General features: G+C 49.3%; 1 protein-coding gene across 1 annotated transcript in view; it reads left to right on the top strand.

Annotated features, from left to right (window-relative positions):
* Positions 1 to 22,826, top strand: part of LEO1 (LEO1 component of Paf1/RNA polymerase II complex) — a 215,090-nt gene that overhangs the window by 133,563 nt on the left and 58,701 nt on the right. Inside the window, exon 8 of the mRNA XM_078684833.1 lies at positions 17,834 to 17,968. Coding sequence (XP_078540959.1) covers positions 17,834 to 17,968 — 135 coding nt within the window. The remainder of the gene's footprint in view (positions 1 to 17,833; positions 17,969 to 22,826) is intronic.

Raw genomic sequence — 22,826 nt, forward strand, 5'->3', positions numbered from 1 at the left:
GAAAGAACAAAGGCCCTCGGTACCTGATTGGCATGAGCCCAGGGCACACTCTTTCAAAGCACATCAGCAGTTCAGCAAAAGGTGGGGGGTACCATGCAGAAAGAGGGCACTTTCTCACAAATAGGGAACCCATTTTGAGTACATGTGCTGGACACTGATGTTTACGAATTCCCCAGCTACATGATGTCTTCACTGAAACTAGAGGTGTTTAGTATCAAACATCTCGTATTAATAAAACCCCACTGATTCCAGTGATGGATTTATTAATACATGCAACCAGAGGTGCCCCGCTGAAAACCTACCTACTACTAGTGTGCTGGATGATTGGTGTAGACCATCCTGCCACTATAGCCAGGTTTTGGACCCCATGCAGGTGAAAGCCTGGATTCTCTATGGAAGAAACAGTGCCTGCTCCAGCCGGAGGTGTTGTCAATCTCCTCCAAGCAGAATGGTTAAGTGATCAGCATATCAAAGCAGGAGGCTTCAAAGGCCTCTGCTGCCTTTGATATGCGAACCAAGGCTACCCAAGACAGGGGAAATGCCGTCCCTTGCCCCGGGCCCAGTTGGCATCAGGACAGGCAGGAAAATGATCTAGGCAGGAGGCGTGTCCCCCTCTCAGGCTGGTTTCACCCCCTAAGGTGGGCTACCTGATGGGTGTGGCTAAACCGCGGAAGATGGCAGGCACAAGCTAGAGTAGCTCCGTGTCTGAGACCCACACTCCGGCACACATCACAGTAACCAGAGCCGGACCGACCGGACGCAATATTGGTACCGGTCTTGGTGATGCATCGGAATCTGTGCCAGCTACTTTAAGTTGGGGACTCTGGCGGTAAGGTGGGGTTGCCTCTGGTGTCCTACCTTGAGGGGGGACGAGCGGCAGCTTGGATAAGGCCCTGAGGAGCATCAGGTCTTTACTGGCAGAGTGAGGCCCAGATCCTGGGTACCGGAGGTCCGGGGAGTTGAGAGCAGCTGAGAGAAGACCTGGGTAATGTCCCGACATGAAGTGAGCCAGGAAAGGGAGTTGTAGGTGGACCGCTGAAGGGCGAGTTGCCCAGGATGCACCCCGGTGGGGACACGGGCACCCAGCCCTATTGGAAGACATCACAGTGCCCGGGGGGAGGACTCGGTGCTGAGGAGTTGCGATTGTATCGTAGGCTAGGCTAAGCTGGGCGGGTGTGATGTGACTGGCAAAAGACAAATGCAAAAATTACAATTGATGCATAGAATGCTGAACAATGTCAAACATTCACCCCAGTACAGAGATCTAGGGCTAAATCCATCAGGTTTTTTTGCTCCCCATGCCAATCCAGTTTAAACCCAGCCATATGCCATCCCCACGGGAACAGTCCAGCCTGAACTGCCAGGCCAGGTCTTCTATGGACTGGAAACAAGCATCCTAGGACTGGTTTCAGGCTTTCACCCCTCATCAGCCAGGCTAGCTTGACTCCAGTGGCATGGAAAACACGGGACCCATGCATGGGCATACCCGTCCCAGTCAGGGTGACAAATGCAAAAAGAACAATTGATATATAGAATGTTGAACAATGTCAAACGTTCAACCCAGTACAGAGATCTGGGCCTAAATCCATCGTTTATTTTGCTCCCCATGCCGTTCCAGTTTAAACCCAGCTATATGCAAATCAGTCTTGATCCTCTTTCCCGTCGGAACAGTCCAGCCAGAATTGCCAGGCCAGGTCTTCCCTGGACCAGAAACAAGCATCAGGGATGTCATTACCATGACAAAGAAACAATATTGCAAGCAACCCGTCCTTCAGACCCTATTGTATACGACAACAGTAGAGTATACCTGTTCTCAGCTTACACAATAGCTGTGCAGCACCAGAGAATCTCGTGCCTAGGGGTGAAATGAAAGCTCCAATGGCTTAAGATATACTTTGTTATTCACGGCCAAACTAAAGGTGATGCCAAACAGCAAAAGCTACTTTTTCAATGAACCCTACGGACACCTGGTATTGGGTTGAGCAGTGCCGCTATGAGGAGGAAATAGCATGACCATCGGCAGTGAGTCCCGTAGAGGGGAAAGTAGGACGAGGAGGCCAACAGTGAGGGACAGGTCGCCAACCGTAACAGATTAATGGTACACCTACTCTGGAGCAAGCCCGGTGGTGCAGTCCCAGGAATTGTCTATAGCCTCCTCCTGGTGGCCAGGGCGTCGCTCCCCACCGGAGCAGATCATGGATGATGCTCGCTCGAACTCGAGAGGCTCACGGAACAGTACCGCAACATTAATCTTACCAGACATCACGCTGCAGACTGGCGACAGTTGGATATATGAAAAGACTTGCATTTCGTTGATGTGTAGCTGAGTCATTCTATGGCCATAACCCTAAGACTAGAGTTGGGGACTTGCTGGGCTGGCCCTACCCCACCTTTCCTCTGCTGGAAATGCATCTTGATGCAGATGCAGGGGGTGTGGTCTGGGTGAGGAACCCGAGTGGGGGGGGTTACGGTGTGGGGGGTGAATTGTAGCTTGAGATTTAGGCTGTGGCGGCCAGCCGATTGCGCTCCAGAAATAATAGAAGTGGTAAATATGGGTCTAGCATAACAGTTGGCCTGCTCTAACGCTTCTTAGCACTTCAAGCACAAGATGACTGAGAGGGACACCACAGAGCCACTGGATAGGCCTCCCCTTGTTCTCTCTATCCTCTTTCCCCCTCTCCCCTCACAAATCTCTCCACGAAGTTCATATGGACATATGTGAAAACATATTTGAGCTCCTACAAATGAGCTATTCAGTTAACGGTTTGGGCGGTTGAGATGGGATTTATAATCCGTTCATGGTATAAAGATCATGCTGGCAGAGACAGACCAGATGTAAGTGTCAGGGATCCCATCAAGCTGCACATGCAAGCCGAGAGAACCCTTTTGTCACCGCTATTACCAGAAGTGGGTCTGGCACCCCCTTCACCCTCCTGATAACACAACACTTAGTCAAAAATAAATAGCATAGGGGTTGTAATCTGAAACGTTAGGGGGATGGGGACATCACGCAGGAGGCATGCTGTGCAATAGTATGCAAGAAGGCACGGGGCGCAAATTACACTACTCCAAGAGCCTCCCATAACAAAGGGAGAGGAGGTTCAGTTGCAAAGGCGTTGGTGAGGGCAATGCTATACCACCACCTATTCAGGGTTTGTCAGATTAGATTGCTGAGTAGGTTGAGAGAGGTAGGGGTTACAGGTAGCGTCTTTAGGTGGTTTCAGTCCTTTCTTCAGGATAGACAGCAAGCTGTGTCCCTCCCTCCTTACCAATCCGCCTTTACTAACATCTCGCATGGCGTTCCACAGGGCTCGGCTATCCGCCCTATTTTATTCAACATTTACATGAAACCCCTGATTGCGGTCATCAAAGAATATAATATTGACATTGTTAATTATGCGGATGACAGGCAGCTGATTCTCTCTCTTGAGGGAGATCAATCGACTTCTCTGGAAGTGTTTCACAACTGCCTGCGAGATACGTCGTACTGGTTGAAAGCTAATTCTCTGCAATTTAATGCAGGTAAAACGGAAGTGCTATACTGACCTAGGGAAAGGGTCCCGTCTGTCCTGCCTAGCAATTTTTGGCCTTCTGACTCCACCCCCTCGGTTCAGCCAGTGAAGGTGGTCCGTAACCTGGGCGTTATGTTTAACAGCAAACTCACTCTGGAAGCTCAGGTCACGAAAATAGTGGCAGGTTGCCTCTCAGTTATTAGATTGCTTAGGAAAATTCTCCCTCTGCTGCCTTCCCCAGCCCGGGCTGTAGTGGTGCGTAGCACCGTGCTCAGTAGATTAGATTACTGTAACTCCCTGCTGCTTTAGTCCCCGAATTATCTTCTTGACAGACTTCAAAGAATCCAGTCGGCCGCGGCCAAGTTAGCCCTGGGGTGGCCTAGAAAGTATTCCTCCTCTAAGGCTTTGGCTCAGCTGCACTGGCTCCCTTTGAGACAGAGAGTCCAGTTTAAGTCTCTCTGTCTGGTGTTTAAAGCTCTGCATGGTCTGGGACCGGGTCCTTTGCAGAGGAAGTCTGCTTGGCACGTGCCGGTACATAAGCTTCGTTCCTCATCGGCTAGACTGGTGAGGATACCAAGGTTTAAGAAAGCTAAGGCAGGGGGCAGATCCTTTGGTGTGGCAGCAGCAAAAGTGTGGAACGTATTCCTGTTGGAGCTCGTACAAGCCACGGACCTCCTACCGTATAGAAGGAGATTAAAAACCTGGGTATTCCCTCTGTCCTAGATTGGTACTAGTCTTGATCACCCCTCTGCCTGATTCTTCCAGCGCCAGGATGCCTGCTAGGTGACAGTGCGCCCCATAAGTCAAATAAATAAAATAAAATAAATAAGATTGCATTTTCGGTCATCACTCAGTTCAGGCGCAAGTTATGGATGCTGAGTAGGACATTCTCTGATCACAACCCATTACAAGTCCACCTCCGCTGGAGGGGCGTGGCGGTGGGGTGGCACTGCAACCCCCAGTCCCAGCATGGAGATTGCAGGCGGTGACACTAGAAGATCAAGCCTTCAGGGAAGAGACATGCAAAACTGTTGCCCACTGTTTTGATGATAACTGGAATACAACCACCTCTAGACTAGTTGAGTGGGAGGTACTGAAAGTTACGGTGAGGGAGCACTGCATCAGAGCAGTGGTAGGGGCCACAGCAGCGCTACATAATGACCTAATGTGAACTGAGTCCTCACTTGGTACAGAGGAGTCTGCAGCTACAGAGGACATACCACCCTGGCGGAGGTGCTGGCACGTCCTGCACGGCTAATAGAGCCACTCCGTTACCTTGACTTACGTACATACCAGACCAGCTTCTGGCCTGGCTCCTCCATAGCTGACACCAGCGATCCTAATCACAATTGTTAGAGAACCTCCAGTGTGTATGCACACTACGTAATCTGACATCTATAGAGCCTACTCCCTACCTACCATTAATACCCTCGGAAGAGAGGGACTAAACATCCCACTCACACTACAGGAGATCTGTGGTGCCATCAGGGGCACAGCAACACAAAAGACCCCGGGCCTGGACGGATTACCCACAGAGTTTTATGAGGCCTATGAGTTGCTGCTGGGCCCGAAATTGTTAGAGGTATACCAGACTGCCATGGATGAGGGTTCCCTCCCGTGGTCTATGAGAGAGTCCCTGTTAGTGTCAATGGCTAAACCAGACAAAGACCGGATAGAAATTACCTCTTACCGCCCGCTTTCAATGTTAGAATGGATTATAAGATCCTGAGTAAAGTATCTGAAAGAGACACGTTAGTGATAGATTCCTTACCTTAGAATATCCCCAGGTGTCAGACTGGATCCGGAATTTTTTTGCTTAGCAATACCCCTGCGCGCCGGCAGGCGTCGTCCGCGGCTCCGCGTCCGTCGTCGGCGTCGTTAGCGCCGGAATGACGTTGTCTGAGTACTTAGACGCTGCCCATGCGCGCTGACGTCAGTTCTTCTTTTCTCCGCGCCAGCTAGCGCAGATCCAGAGAAGCTCTACCCCTTAGTCATTTTTGACTAAACTTTTTTGATCTTTTGATCATTTCTCTACTCCAGTCTTTGACTCCGACGGTGCCGGTAGGGATGCCCGGGTTTAAACCCTGTTCCAAATGCGACCGACTGATGTCGGTTACCGACCCCTTTTGCCGGTGCCTCAAGTGTTTAGGCCTCGACCACAACAACCGCACCTGCTCCGACTGCCGGACCCTGACGTCTAAAGCTAGGCGGGAGCGGTCCCGCAAGCGACTTGAGCTCCGGCAGTCGGACCCGCGCTGCTCCAGGTCCCGGTCCCACAGGAGGTCGAGGGACCGGTCGCGGGGTCGGAGTCCTCGCAGCTCCGGGAGTGGACATCGGTCATCAGGATCCAAGTCCTCAGGTAAGAGGCATGAGAGGTCGGAGAGACGTCATCGTTTCTCCGACCCTCCCCGACACTCGCGCAATGCGGCCGGGGGTTCAGGTGACACCACCCACGCGGCTCCGACGGAGTCGCGGACGTCTCTGCCTGCCCCACACCTTCCCTGGGCATAATGCGATGCCAGAGGAGGTCGAGCGGTACCTCATGGCCATGAGGTCCCTCCCTCCTCAGCCGGGTTCCGTGGCGCCACCGGGCCCAACGGCCCCGACTGGAGGGCCTAGCGGGTCAGGTGCTTCGGCTCCGACGCCGTCGGGTGCTTCGGCCCCGGCGCCGCCGGCGACTCCGGTCCCGGCACCGCAGGCCCTCACTGGATCCGCTTCCTGATCCGGGTCGTCGCCGGTTAACCTCACGACCTCACCGGCGCCGGCCCTGCGGGTGTCGCCCCCGGCGCCCACTATGGACGCCGTCCCCGACCCTACCCTCGGTCCGGTTCCGGCGCCGGAGCGGTGCCGCTGGGAGCCGCTCACGACAGCCTTTGGAGATTTCTATTTCCACGAACCGGCCCGGTCTGTTGATCCTGATCTGCAGGAGATGGGTGACGAGGGTGATTGTGAGGGGTCTGGACATATGTTATGTTATGTTATGTTAAATGATTTCTAGAGCGCACAGCTGCACCAGCAAAGGGGCCTCCCGGCGCGGTCAGACCTAAATCCCAACCTTTTCCAGAGAGAGCTGCACGGGTGTGACAGTAAGTCCTATACAGATGAGAACAGAAAAGTTTTAATAGCCTTCCGAAAGGCCAGCAGGTCATCCATGACCCGGAGGTGTAATGGCAAGGAATTCCACAATTTAGCAGCTAAGTACCTAAACGAGGATCCGCCAGCCCTAACACGAGTAAAGCGTGGCACATTCGCCAAGTGCTGTCCGCAGGAGCGCAGTGTTCGCTGTGGCACATATGGACTCAGCAGACCACAGAGTAGCTTAGGGCTATTGGACTTCAGGATTTTGAACGACATGCAAAGGGTTTTAAACTGAATTCGCCTGTCGACCCGAAGCCAATGAAGTCCTTGAATCGTAGCCGCAACTGAGCAGTGGCGAGGGAGACTCACTAGCGCTCTGGCAGCAGAGTTCTGAACTCGTTGCAGTCACTGAATCTTTGCTTTGTTTGCTCCTAGAAGCAAGGAGCTAGCGTAGTCCAGGCGAGATAGTATTGTGGACTGCACAATAAGTTGCCGTACTGCCGGATCGAAGAATTTCAGAAGCGGTTTAAGGCCCCTAAGTAGGCCAACACAGGTGGCTGCAACTCTCTTAGTATGGGTCTGGAAGCTAAGAGTGGAATCCATCCAGACCCCAGGATTTTTTATCGCCGATTTAGGCGATGGCATAGGGCCAAGGGAAGCTGGCCACCAGTTCTCGTTCCAAAGAGTGGCATTCTTTCCGGCCACCAAAACCTCGGTCTTACTCGCGTTGAGCTGTAGACAATTCTCTGTCATCCATTGTGCCACAGCTGTCATCCCCTCTCTGAATCTGGTGGCTGCTCCCGATGATCCCTCAGCTAAGGTGATAACCAGCTGGGTATCGTCCGCATAGGACACCATCGTTAGATCCCATCTTTTAGCAACAGCAGCCAAAGGCTGTACATACAGATTGAACAGAGAGGGGCTTAATGCTGAGCCCTGTGGAACCCCCTGTCCGATGGAATGGGATTGTGACAGAAACGCAGGGGCCGACACCCGAAAAGATCTATCAGTTAAGAGAGACCTAAACCACTCCAGCGCTCTCCCAGTCACTCCTGCTTCCTCCAGACGATAGAGAAGGATAGCGTGTGATACCGTATCAAAGGCAGCGCTGAGGTCCAACAGGTTTAGCGCTGCACTTTGACCGGCATCCAAAGCCGCCCGCAGATGTTCAGTGGTGGCAAGCAGGGCAGTTTCCTTACTATGGCCTGGTCGAAAACCATTCTGGGATGGGTCCAGAAAGTTGTTAGGGTTCAGGAATTGGGATAGGATGTTATTAATGGGCTTCGGCTATCTTTGCCACCCAAGGGAGGAGGGAAATTGGTCTAAAATTCTCAGGTTTTGAGGGGTCTAGCGTAGGCTTTTTAATAATAGGAGACACCCAGGCCTCCTTCCAAGCAGCTGGCACGATAGCCCTTGTGAAGGAAAGGTTCAAAATTTGACAGATCGACCGCTGGAGCAGTGACAAGGAGTCCATAAATTGAGGTGGCCTCATAGGGTCAACCGGAGAACCAGATTTTATTTTGCCACTCAGTCGAATCAGGTCCTTCTCCGAAATAGTCGGGATATCAGATAGTATAGGGCACGACTCATCTCTCACCACTAAGGGGATGATATTGGGGACCACATGAGGAAAGGATTGGTAGATTTTGTGGACCTTTGCCACAAAGTAGGTAGCGAGCTCTTCACAATATTGTGAGGATACAACACTAGATGAAGTATCTTTGCTACTCCTGAGCTTGGGGAGGCCAGTGGACTTGTCACAGGATTTGTCTCCCCTCCCATCGTGGCTACGGAGCAGGGGGCTGCTTACAGCGTAGTGTTGACGCGGGCGGCCGAGGCCTTACACCTTGAGCTCCCCGTCGCGTCCGTGAGAACTAACCTCCTCACTGAGGTCCTTAAACAGCAGGCAAGCTCCACTGAGCCTCTGCTGCCGTTTAATGAGGCCTTGTGTGACGTTCTTGTGGGCACTTGGTCCAAGCCCGCCACAGGTCCGCCTGTGGATAGGAACGTGGCCAGACGCTACCGCCCGGCCCCGGGCGACCCTTGCTTTTTTTCCACCCATCCCACCCCCGAGAGCCTGGTCATCCAGGCCTCCACTTCCCAGACCGCATTCCCGGCGGCTCTGCCCGATCGGGAATCCAAGAGATATGAACAATTCGGGAAGAAAGTGTTTTCGTCCCTGAGTTTAAGACTGCGGTCTGTCAATACTGCATGCCTCTTGGGCCGCCACACCCACACCCTGTGGGACACGGTCGCGGACGTGCTGCCACAATGTCCGGAGGAGGTCCGGGCAAAACTCGCCCAAGCCCTTGCGGAGGGCCGAGATGCAGCGCGATATTCCATCCGGTGTGGGCTGGATACCACGGACTCACTGGGCAGGGCGATGGCAACGACGGTGGCGGTTCGACGCCACGCCTGGTTGAGGTCCGCCAACTTTTCGGCCGATGTCCAGGCCACTCTTCTGGACATGCCGTTCGATGGCCATCGCCTCTTTGGTGACAAGGCAGACCATGCGCTTGAGCGTTTTAAGGACTCCAGGGCTACAGCCAAGTCCTTGGGCCTCTCGGCCCCACGCCTGCAATCGGGTGCCTTTCGCTCCTTTCATGGCCACGGAAGGGGCTCCCCCACACGTGCTGCCAGCCACGCACCGCAGAATGTTCAACAGCGCGGTGGCGGCCGTGGAAACCGCCGTGGCTGCGGTCGGGGACCACGGCGAGGCCAGTCCACACCTTCCCCCGCAGCACCTGCCTCAAAACCTTCCTAGTCCGTGCTTTCAGGCGCATGTGACGCCAGTGGGGGGCAGGGTTCGCCATCACCTCTTCCACTGGCGCACTGTCACGTCGGACAGGTGGATGCTGCAAATCGTCCGAAGGGGCTAATCCCTCCCCTTCGAGGCGACCCCTCCAGCCATGCCACCGCAATGCCACCGCGTGTCGGGGGATTACTTGCAACTTCTGCAAGAGGAAGTCACGGCCCTCTTGGCCAAGGGGGCCATCGAGCGCGTTCCCGGGCCAGAAGTAGGGTGTGGTTGTTACTCCCACTACTTTCTGGTACCCAAGAAGGGCAAAGGGGGCCTACGCCCTATCTTGGACCTACGGAACGTCAATGGCTTCCTCCGGAAGGAGAAGTTCAAGATGCTGACTTTGGCTCAGGTCTTAGCTGCCCTGGACCCTGGAGACTGGATGGTAGCGTTGGACTTGCAGGACGCTTATTTTCACATCCCCGTCCTGCCGGCCCACCGGCGTTACCTGCGGTTCACGGTAGGCCACGAGCACTTTCAGTTAAGCGTGCTCCCCTTCGGCCTTACCAGCGCCCCACGGGTGTTCACGAAAGTGATGGCGGTGGTCGCAGCTCATCTGCGCAGGTTAGGGGTGTCAGTCTTCCCCTACCTCGACGACTGGTTGTTGAAGGCGGGCTCGCCCCAGACAGTCGTCAGCCACCTCCAGACTACGGCCGACCTCCTGCACTTGCTGGGGTTCTCCATCAACGTGCCGAAGTCACACCTGTGTCCCTCTCAGAAGCTCCTCTTCATCGGGGCGGTTCTAGACACGGCGCAGTTCCGGGTTTATCCTCCCGAACAGCGGGTTCGGGATATTCAGGCTCTGATTCCGATCTTTCAGCCTTTATCCCGAGTCTCGGTCAGGTTGACGCTGCGGCTTCTGGGGCTGATGGCCTCCTGCATCCTTCTGGTGCATCACGCCCGGTGGCGGATGCGGGCTCTGCAGTGGGACCTGAAGTTTCAGTGGGCCCAGCATCAGGGCAACTTGTCCGATCATGCCTTGATCTCGGAGGGCACTGCAAGACAGTTGCAGTGGTGGTTCACGGACCGCGATTGGGTCAGTGGCAGATCCCTCTCCCTACCCCACCCGGAGCACGTGGTTGTGACGGACGCGTCCCTCCTGGGCTGGGGGGGGCCACATGGGAGAGGCGGAGATCAGAGGCCTCTGGTCTCCGGCTGAGTCCCGGCTCCACATCAACCTTCTGGAGCTGCGGGCGATCCGACTTGCACTGAAGGCATTCCTCCCCTCTGTCCGGGGGAGTGTAGTGCAGGTGTTCACGGACAACACCACCGCCATGTGGTACTGCAACAAACAGGACGGGGTGGGGTCGTGGACCCTATGCCAGGAGGCTCGGCGCCTCTGGCAGTGGCTGGAACATCAGGGCGTTACCCTGGTGGTTCAACACCTGGCAGGTTCTCTGAATGCCAGGACGGACGAACTCAGCCGTCGATGCATGATGGATCACGAATGGCGTCTGAACTCGGACGTGGCGCAAGGTCTCTTTCAGCAGTGGGGAGAGCCTTGGTTAGATCTATTTGCCACAGAAGAGAACGCGCAATGTCATCAGTTCTGCGCGTTGGAATTTCCTAGGCGGCACTCGCTTGGAGACGCTTTTCGTCGTGAGTGGAGTTGCGGTCTATCGTACGCCTTTAGGCCTATACCACTTCTGCCCAGAGTGCTGAAGAAGATCAGGCGCGACCGGACCCAGGTTATCCTTGTGGCTCCGGACTGGGCACGAAGATACTGGTATCCCAAGCTACTCAGCATGTCAGTCGATCCCCCGATTCGTCTGCCTCTTCGGGAGGACCTTCTGTCGCAGCAGCAGGGGATGGTCCTCCACCCGAACCTGTCCAGTCTCCACCTACAAGCTTGGAGATTGAGCGGCGACAGTTGAGGCCATTTGGGGGTACCTTTCTGCCCTTTCCGCCTTCTTAAGGCTACCTGATCAGCCTTCCTTGTTCAAGTCCCCAATTGTAAATAGGTTTATGAAGGGCATCACACACATGTTTCCTCCTGTTCCTTTCGTGATGCCCCAGTGGGACTTGAAACTTGTTCTTACTTACCTAATGTGTGCTCCCTTTGAGCCGCTCCATAACTGTCCTCTCCGTCTTCTTACTCTGAAGACTGCTTTCCTGGTTGCCATCACCTCTGCCAGGAGAGTGAGTGAGCTCCAGGCTCTTTCTTCCACACCTCCTTTCCTCTCTGTCCATCCGGACAAGGTTGTGTTGCGGACAAGACCCTCTTTCCTGCCCAAGGTTGTCACGGCCTTCCACATCGGGCAGTCCATTACCTTGCCCACCTTCTTTCTGCCTCCGCATCCCTCGAAAGAGGAAGAGAGGCTCCACCGTCTGGAACCAAAACGTACGCTCTCTTACTATCCGGATCGCACATGCCAGTTCCGGGTGGATGACCAACTCTTTGTTGGTTACGTGGGCGCTAAGAAGAGGAAGGCGGTGCACAAGCGGACCATTTCTCGGTGGATCATCTTGTGTATCCAGGCGTGTTACTCCTTGGCTAAAAAGGAGCCCCCTGTTGGATTGAGGGCTCATTCCACCCGGGCCACGGCGACTATCACTGCCCTCGGCCGAGGAGTGCCCTTGCAGGACATTTGCCAGGCAGCTACGTGGGCCTCGCTGCACACGTTTGCACGACACTATTACCTGGACAGCCAAGTCCGGAGGGATGGCTTCTTTGGCCGTTCCGTCCTCCAGGACTTTCTGGTGTGATTATTGGTTCGCAGACCCACCACCGGGGTTGGTATTGCTGGGGTATCTATTCTAAGGTAAGGAATCTATCACTAACGTGTCTCTTTCAGATGCACAAGTTACCACTTGTGTAACGATATATCTGTAAGAGACATTAGTTAGTGATAGATTCCTTACCGACCCACCCATCCTCCCCGTTCTGCGAACCGATATCTAGGGTTAAGGTCATCCCCTTTCAGGGCCCTAGTTTCATGGCACCAGTATTGGTTCTATCATGGCTCTGCGTATCTGGCGCGGAAAAGCTGTGTATCAGAACTGATGTCAGCGCGCATGGGCGGCGTCTAAGTACTCCGACGTCATTCCGGCGTTAACGACGCCGACGAAGGACGCGGAGCCGCGGACGACGCTTGCCAGCGCGCAGGGGTATTGCTACGCAAAAGTTTTCCGGATCCAGTCTGACGCCTGGGGATATTCTAAGGTAAGGAACTTATCACTAACTAATGTCTCTTACAGATATATCGGTACACAAGTAGTAACTTGTGCATTAGCAGTATGATGGAACATACGCCCTGTCTGGTACATTCTGATTAGAACAGCTTTATCCCTGATAGGTCCACCACACTTAGCCTATATCTAGTGATGGAGCAAGCCTCAACACGGTGGCCATTTGCTGCCTGTCTGGCATTAAACTTAGAAAAAGCACTTGACACCGCCTATTGGCACTACCTTTTCTCCCCACCTACTAAGTTGGGCATAACAGGGAGATTGCAAGTGCTGATCAGGCTTTTTTACACAGCACCCACAGTCTGAGTGAAAACGGGCCAGCTTATCTCGCCTCCGATACCGGTAAGTAGAGGCACCCGTCAGGGCTGTCCCCTCCCACCGACATTATTTGCTCTGGCAGTGGAGCCTTTGGCTGAACGGCTCCGCCAGAGGGGAGAGGCATGTAGCATCCAAATAAATGATGAAATGCACATAGTCTCTATGTATGCGGACGATGTCCTCTTGTATATACGTGACATTTGCATGGGGATCCCTGATACTGCGGGTATACCTGAAGATTTTAGGAGGGCATCGACTTAGTGTTAACTGGGCAAAATCCTGCGATTTCCCACTCTGGACAACTGTCTCTCACAGGAAATAACAGCAGGAGATCATGTGGTAAGGTGGGAACCTTGTATCTTTCTCCGTCCACAGATGACATTCTGGAGTACTCTGCCACTTACAGTAAAGGGACATATATCTCTCTCAAAGATGATGCTGCTCCCTCGGCTTCTATATTTCTTTCATAACATTCCGGTGTCAATCCTACGATCCACTTTTCATGCCTTACCTGCGATGTTGGGAGTGTTTATATGGAACAAGGAGAATAGGTGTGTGGCAGTGCACAAGCTGCAACTGACAGTGGATAGAGGAGGATAGAGGAGGCCTGGGAGTGCCAAAGTTTGAATATTCTTACCTAGCAGCACAACTTTAGAAGCCGGTGAGGTGGTTGGCAGGCCGATAAACCAATGAGGTAGGCAGACTATCAGTGGCCAGAGCATAGACAATGAAAGGAGAGGCACCACTCCCAGGGTCAGGGATGGCCCGTGTGGCCAATAATCTGGTTTGTTTTCCGTGTGAGAGTTTTTGCAGGAGTATCTGCTTTATGACGTGCCTGGTACACTATTCTCTGGCTATACGGATTAGTTCCATCACACCATTCCGGGTGGGATTGCCTGGCGACATGGTCGGACGGCGGAGCGGTACTCTTGGAGCTTTGTTTCGGGATAGAGCTCTCATAGCCTTCAATCAATTACAGGAGGAATATGACTTGCCGGCAGGACATTTCCAGACCTATGGCAGATTGGTAGATGTGATAGGCTGTCTATGGAACTATATCACTGAGTTTGAACTGGAGCAACATCCCCTTGTCCACCTTTACACATCATGGGATATAGCCGACGCCTGATTACCTGGTTTACGAAGATGCTAGCGCACACAACGACTGAGTCACTACTAGCGACACACAATAGTTGGGAAAGAGACCTAGGCCGGGACTTGACTCCCAAAGAAGGGCCACACTGTATCCACGGAAATTGTCCTGCAATGCTAAGTTCTAATGTAACCAACATAACCTACTGCACAGGGCTTACCTGACACCGGACAGCCTCTCTAGAATGTTTCAGGCTTCCCACCTATGCCCCAGATGCCACACGCCCAATGCAGATTTGATACACATGTTCTGGGATTGCCCAACAGCGGCTACATTATGGTTACAGACACACTAGCAACACTGACAGGTCGCACATACCTACACACATTAAAGGGGTAAAGCTTGGCCTCTATAGAAGAAAAGGAAATCCCAAAAGGTAACTACTCGGTTCATAGACCTAGTATTGCTATTGTGCACTGCTTAGTAGCAATGCACTGGAAGACACACACTCTCCTGAACGAGGGGCACTGGCTGGCAGCAACTTTGAAATGGGTTGGGCTGAGGCAGTGGTACTGCGCGAAAAGAGGTCGGGGGGGGGGGGTTACGAAGAATTTCTATAGCGGGGTTCCGAGAGAACATGCTAAGAGAGCTGTAGCTTCAGCCTGATACGCCATCAAAAGACTAGGCAGTTGACTGACACCAGGGACGTACATGCAAGAGGGCATGTGCCCATACTCTCCTCAGGCCCCCCCTCGTAGTCACATGTAGAGTAGGGGAGGAAGCTGAACATTCTGATTCATGGCAGAGGTAGGTGCATGCTGAAATCAGAGGGACAAATCACATATAATAGAGATTAGTACAGCCATACAGACATCCGAAAGGCTGGCTTTACTGCTGGGGTCTGAAGTTAAAGATGTTATTAAGAACTGTTAATGAATAATGAATCATTAACTCCTGCTGATATTCATGAATGTAAACTCTGAAATACAGTTTACTATGATGTACCATGTGATGCATTATAATATGACAAACTAATAAAAATAGTTTACAAAGAAAAAAGATGGGCTACCTGATGTGGACGCGACTTAAAGAATTCCACCACCTTAGTTTTGGTTGAATTAGGCTCTCTAGGTCAGGTTTATGTCCACTTACCAGGACGTGGTCATATAGAGGGTGTAGACACCCTAAAGGTAAGTAGTCCATGGGCTACTACCTGTAACACTCGGTAACACCCCTAAATTGAGCATTTAGGTGGCACCCCTGAGACCAGGAACTATAATTCGATGGATCAAGAAAGAAGACAAAATGTTTGCAAGGAAAGCGGGAACTGAAGACTGTTATGGACTTTTGGCACCAAGCCTTGCCTGCCAACAACATCTCGAGAATCACTACCCGCAATTCGTTCGGCAGCTGATCAGCTTCCAAGGACCTCGGAAGACTGCCAGCCCTCCACAAATAGCCAACAATCTCCATTTGAGTAGAGGTTCTACTCCCCTTCGCTCTGCAAGCACCGAATACGCAAAGAACGGTTTACCGAGTTGCCACTCTCCGGCCTGCCTGATGCAACAGCCTCCCAGGAAGTGGATCCTATGCTCCTGAGGGTCAGATCGGTCCCACACCAAGTGAGAGGACACATGACCAACCGGAGTCGCACAGGACCATTACCTGGGGTACTGGACCCCTTGCAACAAAGAAAGTCTGAGAGAGTCCAATCCGGACTCACACTGCACCAAGACCGTGCAGCCGTCGAGGGACGTCATCACTGCAGAGAACCACTTCCAGAGTGGCCCAGCTGTCCTGATTTTGCACCCTCAACCGGTAAAGACCTACTACCGCAAGGCCCTAGGACGCACAGAGCCCAACTGAACTTTCCAATCTGCACACAAGCGCTTGGGTACCAATGAACTGGCAGTGCCCTCTTGTCCCCAGGATACTTGTGACCCGAGCCCTCCACTGGGAGCTCCCAGACCTGTCCGACAACACCCCTCTGCAGCCTGTTTTTAGGTAGCCCCATTCTTTCCAAAGGCATAGTGCACACAGCTGCCAACCCGACCAGCACTTCTGCGCCTGGACACCCCGGGACAGGTAACAAACTTTTGGTGGTACTTTAGACTTTGGCCCCCTACGACCTTAAATCCCAAAGGAGATCACTAGAAACTGTACCCAAATAACTGTATGCAACATATGACTTTACTCCCATTGCGGCATAAAGACGTGTTAAAGAGAACTATTTACTTACCTGTCAGAATTCATATATTGGTATCAAAATGTATATAAAAACAAGTTCTTTTTTTTAATTTGTCCCGGATTTATTCTTGAGAGTGATCTCTTTTATTGCCTCTGTGAGTACCACAAATGCTTAGCACTCCCCTTTAATAAGCCTAAAACAGCTTGCCCTCACTACCGCAAAAGAACATTTAGTGTTATCATGTTTGCCTCTGTAAACCACTAAGGTGTTTCCTGGACTCTTTACTCAATGTACCTCATTTTGGTCCACCATATATAGAGCCAGCTCACCACAGCCTGCCAAATAAATAACAGACAGTTGCCTCAATCTTTGTATTGTGTGCAGTTAATAATTCACCTCTGTCCACGTTCAGAGGAATGAATATATAATAGATATTCAACAGTTTATGAATGACCTAGCTTCCGTACTACACCTTCAAGATTTCTACCAGCTGGCCCGCACACAAGCTAGAGCGCTCAGGACCAAGCAGGCACCCCTCACAGCACTCCCCACTGAATTGCTACCCCATTACCCTTGTGCCCTCCAGACCTGCTGATGGCTCTAGAGTCCTACCGCTTCGTGATATCCTCTGTCTAAGAGCCAGACTACATCAGTGCCATTCCTTCTTCTGACAGTCAGGCCTACTGATCTCCAGTAGGCTTAGTCGCCGGTGCCCACCACAACACTGTCCAGGGCACCAATGGAGCCAGCTCTTTTGCTGTGACCTCACGCAGGCCCCAGACTGTCTAGTCTCTTAAAACCTTGTAGCTCTGTTTAGAAGAAAATTTCAGTGGAAGAATAAGGCAGGATTTTCTCATCCTGCCACTCAAACCTTGGGTCATCCCTTGAAGGCTGCAATCTTAACTCGTGATGCTCTAGCACATCTGTGTGTGATGACTTTAGGCAGTTGCCTAGGTTTACTACTCTATTATGTTGCAATAACGTTTCATTGTTCACTTTCTATTATTCGTGCACTCTAAATATTTATACGTACTTTAACTATTAATTTACAAATTTTAAGTACATTCAGTAGTTTTTTTCAGTAGACATGCCTAAACGAACTTCACATAGGTAACAAAGAAGCATTCATGTTTTTAATGTCTGTAGAATATAGATGCGGTTGAGAAAATTAGGGGCGTGTCTTTACTTCCCACTCTGATTGGATGTTCACGTGTTATTGCAACACTGATATTTGTGCCTTGTTCTGCTTCACCCTACATCTCCTCCACTCAGCCATGCCTTAAGTGCTTATTCACTTTTGACAAGAGCGTCAAGGGATCTCAGGCAGACATCTACTACTGTAGAACTAGTACCTAATGCTAAGTTGCCCATGAGTGTACAGGCCGGTAAAGCTCATGACACTATGTGATACTGCGCTCCAGACCAATTATCCTACTGAAAGATAGTGTTAAAAAGGATCTGGTTAGGAATAATAACACCAGTAACTACAAAAAGGTCAGCAATTAAAGTATATATTTAACAGCCAAGCTTTGGAGTAACATCAGTGATCTTTATCTGTTCTTATGTCTTGTAGGTCATGAAAATGTCAAGAATGATAACATACCGAATAGGTGTAGAATATTGCCCGCTGATTGATTTTTTCTTTCTTTCCATAGCATGTCATTACATTTGGGTAATGAAGTCTTTGATGTTTACAAAGCACCGCTCCAGGGGGACCACAACCATCTGTTTATAAGACAGGGAACTGGTCTCCAGGGCCAAGCCGTGTTTAAGACCAAATTAACTTTCAGGTAAGTCATTAAATGTTGCAGTTTACATCTTTTTATTGGTAACACATTTCATGAGTAAGTTTTACTTGCTGCTATTCGTTTAGGTGATTCTCAACCTCACTGCCTTGATCATTTCATTTTGAAGGCGTTTAAAATCGGACATGCCATTAGTTGCCTGTGAACTTGTTCTTACCGGATGTTTGTAGAGTTATCAACCTATTAAAGGGGACATGGTCTGCTCCTACAAATTGGGTTGTTGTTGAGGAGCATGTTACCCATGTTCTTTTACGTTAGAGCAAAAAATGTACCATCATTTTTCACTCGTCTGGTGTCATAATGATGTAGGAACATGATAGACACCCTCAGCATCAAAAATTATTCAATAAATATAACGCTATGTGGTAAAAGGTATGGAGAGGTCTATAGACCATGGAAAGGATAAAGCTCTAGAGCAGCACCTCTTTGAAAAACTGAAGTAAATAATAGATAGAAAAAACAAGTTAGTTGTCAAAGGATTTGTGAGGCATATTTCACTTTTGGAACCAAGTTATTACATTATTAGTTTAAGCTGTGAGATATTTAAATCTGTATCACAGCCAATTCTAGTTTTAAGCTCCTGCCTTTTGATTGTGAGGTGACATTTGCAACCCTTGCACACTTCCATGTTTAGGAGTGGTATCCGATGTAGTTTGAAAAATAATCAATCCAGCACTATTGCCCTAGACCACTTTCTCTCTTTCCCAGCATTCCACTAGATTTTAATAATTCTTATCCTTTACTGATGCCCGTGGAGCAATGTGTGGCTTGTCTAGCCATGCTAGAAACTGCCATTAATGTTCTCTTACACCCACCCTTTTTGTTGTCTTTTCCACCACCACACTTAATAGCCATTCTTTCCTTTCACTCACAACAACCTATTTTCTATACCACCTTGATACCCATCATGGTTAACGATTTTTTTTTATGTTTCCATTTTTGGCTCTTATTTCTTTCTCCTCCTTCCTTTTGTCGTTACTGCTTCATCAGTCATTTGATGTTTGGTATAAATAAGACTGAAGGAGATGAAGGTAGCTAGCTTGACACCGATCAGGAAAATGGGTACATCATATGAAATCACAACCTGCTTCCTGTTTTCCACTATGCCTCCTCCTCCTCCCTCCTTTTCATCGTCATGTTTTCTGTTTCAAATTCCCTGTCCTATTGTCTTTCCTACCCAACACCTCAGTTGTTCTTAGGTATTGCTGTAACGGCCTACAGCAGTAAACTGTTCAGGGTCTTTGGTACACCTACTTGAGCATATCTTGCCATCAATTTCATTTCATTATCTCTATCCGCTAACCAACTCATTCTGCTTCATTTTCCTTACATCTGCTTAATAATCTTCCTGGAGCTAGGTGATCTAAACTGGTCTCCACTAATTTATTCAAAACTTTCCTTCTCTGCCTCGTTCATAGGAGAAGGGTATGCCCAGTTTTTCAGCTCACCACACGTAGTAATTTTAACTACGCCTAACCAAGTGGCTCTAATAAGGCAAAAATATGTCCAGCAAAAGTTGTGTAAAGTAGAAAAGCCATTTTGAAGTGCCTTACTTCTTTAGGGCTAAAGCAAAGACTTATTTGTGTATTGCTGGTCTTTCGTTAGAGGCACAGGCAAGCCATGGAATAATGGTTTGAAACCTTGAGGAATTCTTAGCAAGTGTGAAGTGATTTACAAATATTTTCCTTAATTTTAATGGTAAACACTAGCCCCCATATTTTCTGTAACCAGTGATACTTAATCCACTACTAGTTTTGCCACTGAGTAATATGTCTGGACTGGGATAATGTGGAGTTTCCCTGTAGTAGGAGTTGGTTTCATCAAGCTATACCTGTATTTACCTTTAAATGCGGTTTATATTCACAGCTAGTAGAGCTTGAAGAAAAAGTGCACAACAGAGTCGAAAAAACAGCAGCATTAGTCAACAAACTTTAGAAATGTGATCTGTAGGAAGCTGGCTTTTATGTGGTGTACCAAAATGAAGTATAGTTTGTAGAAAGTCCAGAGTATCCTTAGTGGTTTACTGGGCTTAAATTATTAATCCAAAATGCTCTCTTTTGTGGTAGTGTGGGCAAGCAGAGTTTAGACTTATCAGAGGGTAGTGTTAAGCATTTGTTGTACACACTGAGTCAATAAATGAGACACTCTCAAGAAGAAACTCAAGACCAATTTAGAAAATAATATAGAATTCTAGACACCAGGAATTTTGTAATCGGGTAAGTACTTTAGACGTTATCAAAATTTACAGTAGAAAGTGAAAGCTGCCAGATTTGAGGCATGAACCTCAAACTCGGTACGGTTCCCCCATGGGAGAAGCATTAACTGCATTGGGTTACATGCAAATGACTTACAGGATTGATCTTTTGGACTTAAGGTGAGTAGGAGCCTAGGTCCAAGAAGGCACCAAGAGTTCAGTTTTACCTGCCCTGGGGTGTCCAGGCGCTCCACCCTTGGAGATCTCTGGGCTACAGAGACACCATCTGTTTCAATGATCTAGGACGGGGGGCTCGGTGCATAGGCGTTTTGTCTGGCGGGTCATCAAGTTTGAGGCTCCCACGGTTCTTGTTGCACAGCAAGATGACTTCTGGCGCGGAGCTGGCCTCTTATGAAGTCCCTGGACATGCAGTTCTGTTTAGATGTTTTTGATACCTCGGGTATTGGTGTAGGTCAGGCCCTGGTATCTCCAAACTTGGCAGGGAGATGGATCTGACCGCCTGGAGTATGCTAACCTCTTTCTGGGTGACTGCTGCGTCATTGGGCCCGCGGTCAGAAGATTGGTGCACCAGACATCACGGTCGGGGCCTGCAGGCTGAAGGGAAGTTACCCTCCATATGGAAGATGCTGGCTAGTTGACGAAGTGCTGGCAGCCATCCAAGGCTTTTGAAAGATTGTATTGTATTGTAACTGCATTTATGTAGCGCTATCACAATACTAATTCACCACTAATCCTTTATGGGTTATGGATTAGCGTGCTATTTTCCGAAAAAGTGCTTTGACGCGGCGTCAAAGCACTTTTTCGGCAAATAGCACGCTACTCTGTAACCCATAAAGGATCAGTGGTGATTTAGTATTGTGAAAATTAATTTGAGCTGTAGATATGTTAGTCTGTTATTTGGATTGAGAAGGATAGAAGAGGGAAATGTTTTGCATTTTTATAGTGCTTGCTAACCCTGATGAGGTGTTGAAGCGCTTTTAGGCGAGTAGCATGCTACTTCGGAAAACAAAAAAAGGATTAGTGGTGAATTAGTGTAGGGAAATATGAAACTAATTTGAGCTGTGGACATGTTAGTCTGTTATTTGGATTGAAAAGGATTGGTGGAGGAATAGGAGAGGGAAAGGTCTAGAAAGTGTGTTTGTTTTTTAGTTCATAGCAGTAGGAGGGGGTTTTGGGATGAGTAAAGGGTAGATGGAAGGGGGAGAGTCGGAGGGAAGTGTTTAGGAAGGCTTGTTTGGGAGATCTGAATAGTAAAAGAGGTATGAGATGATGCAAGGAGAGGTAGCGTAGAGAAGGGTCTTGAAAGGGTTATTTTGGGGATCTTAGTAGTGGTATGGGGTTTGGGAAGAATGAGAGAATGGAGTTAGAGGATATATTGATAGAGGTATAGGGTGAGGAAAAGGTAGCGCATTAGCAAGAGTAGTTGACTCATATCAAACTTCATTCTGAGTTGAGGTAGAGGATATATTGAGAGTGGTATATGGTGAGAAATAGAATAAAGCATTGGAGAGAGTAGTAGAATGAGGTTTGAGAGGAGTCAGAGTGGAGGATCGAGGATATATTGAGAGTGATATAGGATGAGATATAGGGTAGTGCATTGGATATGCTGAATTAGAAGCAAAGTAATAAATATAAAGATACAGAAGTACATGGAAGGTAATATATGTAGTTTAAAGTTGCATTTAATAAACTTGAGACTTTCAAGTGTTGGTGTACTTTAAATTAATTTATTTGTTTTCATTTTTGTAATTCAGTAGTGAAACAATTGCAGATAGTTATGATAAAAAGATTTATTTTACATATTTATGCAAACATTTATGTACATGTTAAACACAGAATAATGTACTTGTAAGTAATATGTAAATTTTTTAAGCAGAACTAACGAATACCTGTTTTTAGAAACATATTTATTATACATGTTTATAGAAAGCAATACACATATGTAGGTCTACATCTATAGTCCAAATAAATGCTTATATAAAGAGGGAAATGCTGTACGTTTATGTTTAAGTATGGTGGTTATGTGGGGAAGAGCCAATTCTTGAGTAGTCTTCAGAAGATAAGGTGGTTATACGTGGATCTTATGTTCGGGGTAAATAGTTGCATAGTTTGGCTGCTTGAACAGAGAAGGATGTGCCACCCATGTTTTTTTCCATGTACAGTGGGATTTTGAGGCGAGGTGCCACTCTAGAGCGGAGCTTCCTTTGCTGAATGTTTTTTGTGATTTTATTCCTGTTGAAGAGGTGTCCTGTTCCATGTATCACTTTGTGGCTTATACAAAGCAGCATGAATCTGGATGTTCTGGCAACCGGTAACCTATGCAGGCCTTTCACGGCAGGGGAGATACAGCTTTATGTGAATCCTTTGTAGTCTATTCATAGTTGTTAAAGATGATCTGTGGTAGAGGCTGTTGGCGTAATCCAGTTTAGACAGAACAAGAGAGATAGTAGCCTGGACCTTGTTTGGAAATCCCAGGTGGGGGAGATGCTTAGCAGAGTTTTGATAGTAACAAAGCTTGACCGAAACCGGTCCTAGGAGGCTTGTTTCCGGTTCAGGGAGGACCTGGCTTGGCAGTTCCTGCTGGACTGTTCCCATGTCAAGACTTATTTGCATATGGCCAGGTCTAAA

The sequence above is a fragment of the Lissotriton helveticus genome, chromosome 3_2, assembly GCF_964261635.1.
Source record: "Lissotriton helveticus chromosome 3_2, aLisHel1.1, whole genome shotgun sequence".
NCBI lineage: Eukaryota > Metazoa > Chordata > Amphibia > Caudata > Salamandridae > Lissotriton > Lissotriton helveticus.